This window comes from Chrysochloris asiatica, unplaced genomic scaffold (assembly GCF_000296735.1).
Source record: "Chrysochloris asiatica unplaced genomic scaffold, ChrAsi1.0 scaffold00199, whole genome shotgun sequence".
Classification (NCBI taxonomy): domain Eukaryota; kingdom Metazoa; phylum Chordata; class Mammalia; order Afrosoricida; family Chrysochloridae; genus Chrysochloris; species Chrysochloris asiatica.
Genome location: NW_006408717.1, coordinates 5,317,175 through 5,319,848, shown reverse-complemented (window position 1 = coordinate 5,319,848; position 2,674 = coordinate 5,317,175). Strand labels below are relative to the sequence as shown.

At 57.5% G+C, this 2,674-nt stretch overlaps 1 protein-coding gene across 1 annotated transcript in view; it reads left to right on the top strand.

Annotated features, from left to right (window-relative positions):
- The first annotated feature begins 822 nt into the window (after positions 1–822).
- The window catches only part of ADAMTS1 (ADAM metallopeptidase with thrombospondin type 1 motif, 1), a 9,013-nt gene continuing 7,161 nt past the window's right edge, over positions 823–2,674 (top strand). The window contains exon 1 of the mRNA XM_006872477.1: positions 823–1,435. Within this exon, the coding sequence (XP_006872539.1) occupies positions 823–1,435 (613 nt within the window). The remainder of the gene's footprint in view (positions 1,436–2,674) is intronic.

Below are 2,674 nucleotides of genomic sequence, written 5' to 3'. Positions count from 1 at the left end.
AGATGGACCCTTCTCTTTGTCGAAACCCCACAGTACAAAGAACTGGTTGCAGCACCCCTTTTGCGTCTTCCACTCCCAAATTAACGATCCGGTGGCTCAGAGCCAGCGCCGGGGCCACCCCCTCCCCCGCCCCGGCCCGCGGCGCTGAGCGCGGTTTAGCACCGGCTGAGCTAAGGGGGCGGTGTCTTCGGGGATCGTGAGGCGGCCAAGAGGGGGAGGAAGGGAGAAGGGAGGGAACACATTCGAGGACTATAAAAGGACGGCCTGGGCTGCCCGTTTCTTGCACTCGCTGGGAAGCGGCTCTGGGTCCTGGGTGACTGCACAGCCAAGGCTTGCAGCAGGACTGAGAGGGCAGAGACCTGCGAGTGAGCAACACCGCGGCAAAGGCGGAGGCCTGAGAGGGGAGGCAGAGGGAACGATCCTCGCGTGGCCCTCTGCCCTGGGACCCTTCTTGTCTCTGCAGTTGCCATTCCGCTTGCGCCCACCGCCCGGTACGTCGCACTCTGAGCTAGAAGAGAAACTTCCCGCGCGCCGGCAGAGCTGCAGCTCCTCCTCCCAAGTGACTCAAGGAGTCCGGGTTGCAGCCGGGCTCGCGCAGTTTCAAAGTATCATTGTACTTGTTAACTTTTAACAATCCAGAGATAGACTATCGTGGTTTTACGCTCTCCACCCGAACAATAGCTCCCTTCATCGGTGTACAGCTTGCGGTGTCTTCTGGGTTTGACTACACACAGCGACCCACTCGGGTTCCGAAAACGCACGCCAGGCAGCGACATGAGGAACGCGGAGACCGAGCGGCGGCCCTGGAGCTTGCAATCCGCGATGCTGCTGCTCGCAGCGGTGCTCCTGGGCATGCCAGGAGCGCGCGGGCGCCCAGCGGAGGAGGACGAGGAGTTGGTGCTGCCCGCCCTAGAACGCGCCGCAGGACACGAGACCACGCGTCTTAGCCTGGATGCCTTTGGTCAGCAGCTGCGCTTGGAGCTGCAGCCCGATCGTGGCTTCCTGGCGCCCGGTTTCACCCTCCAGACCGTGGGACGCAGACGGGGGCCCGAAGCGCGGCTCTCGGACCCCGTAGGCGACCTGGCGCATTGCTTCTACTCTGGCACAGTGAACGGCGACCCAGGTTCCGCCGCCGCCCTTAGCCTCTGCGAGGGCATTCGCGGTGCATTCTACCTGCAGGGCGAGGAGTTCTTCATCCAGCCTGCGCCCGCAGCCGCCACCGTGCGCCTTGCCCCCCTGGCCACTGGGGAGGAGCCGCCTCAGCGGCCGCAGTTCCACCTCCTACGACGGAGGCGGCGTGGCGGCGGCGGCGCCAAGTGCGGGGTCCTGGACGACGAAACCCTGCCTCCAAGGGGCGCGGAGACCGAGAGAGAGGATGCAGCGGCTCAGTGGCCGCAACCAGACCCGGAGCCGATGCGCACAGAACAGCCAACAGGTACCAGTCCGAGAATTTTTCTTGCCTATCCGTTTTCCCCTCTCCCTACTTTCTTCCTCCATTGCACCTTGAGTGCAGACTCCTGTTCGCTGGCAAGAGTATGTCTGCTGACAAGATACAAACCTGGAGTGCAAGAATGTGTTTTGAGTTTCAAGTTTACCAATTCCAGATAGTTAATCAAATCCGAATGGGAAACTTTATTCCGTTTGTCCGAATAATGAATGATCAAAAGAAGACAGCAGAATCCACGGTTTTCTGCAGACTAAGGAGAAACGTTTCAACCTAAAGGGGAAATGGGTAACTCTCTAAATTTTCCACCGTAAAGTAGTGTCTTAGTCTATTGTGAGCGAGGGACTAAATCCCATCCTCTTGAATTTGTTTTTAACGTGTGTATGTGTGCTTTTGGGTCTAGTTGCAACTTCGCTCTGCATTTTGTAACCGCCTTCTGGGCTCGCACCCTGCGCCCAGAGGACAGAATTGGAGAGGGCGGAGGAACCGTGGTGACCCCTTAATGAGCAGCCCGCGAGCCTGGACAGCTCCTTTGTGGTAGCTGCTCGGTCGGTCTCTGCCCTTCGCCCCTGTTAAGAAGCTGACACTGACCAACTGGCGGCCGCGGCAGCCCTCCCTCCCAGAACCTGCCTGGGGGGTCTTTGCCCCGTTTGCCCCGCCTCTCTTCCGCTGCCTACTCTCCTCCGAAGTTTGCACTCCCTCTCCTGGTTGTAATTCTGCTCTCCTGAGCTGTTGGAAGCAGCTTTGGTGGAGCAGTGGGTTAGGCGTTGGACTGCTGACTGCAAGGTCCGCGATTCAAACCCACTAGTGGGTCTGCGTGAGAAAAATGACTGTCTGTTCCCGTGAAAATTTACAATCTCGGAAACCCTAAGAAGGAACTTGCCCTTCATAGGGCCTCTATTAGTCTAAACCGACTTGGTGGCAGTGGATTTGGTTTTTCGGGGCTGTGAAAAGTATATCATAGCAGGTTCTTACCTCTTTCTGTTAGTGTAGCTGTTACTGCCTAGGTCTTTACATTTGCTACCACTTTAGTATCTTTTTTCTCCTTTCACGTTCTCACAGAAGACGTCTTGTTTTAGAATTTGCCCCTTTCCCCTGCAAGCCTACTCCTTGAAGCAGCTATTTGCTCACCAATTTAGGACTTCGTTGGGGGCTGGGGCTCTTTTCCAGATAAGCATAAGCAAGTGAGCCAAGGCAGGAATTCCCCCTCCACACACCACCACCACCACC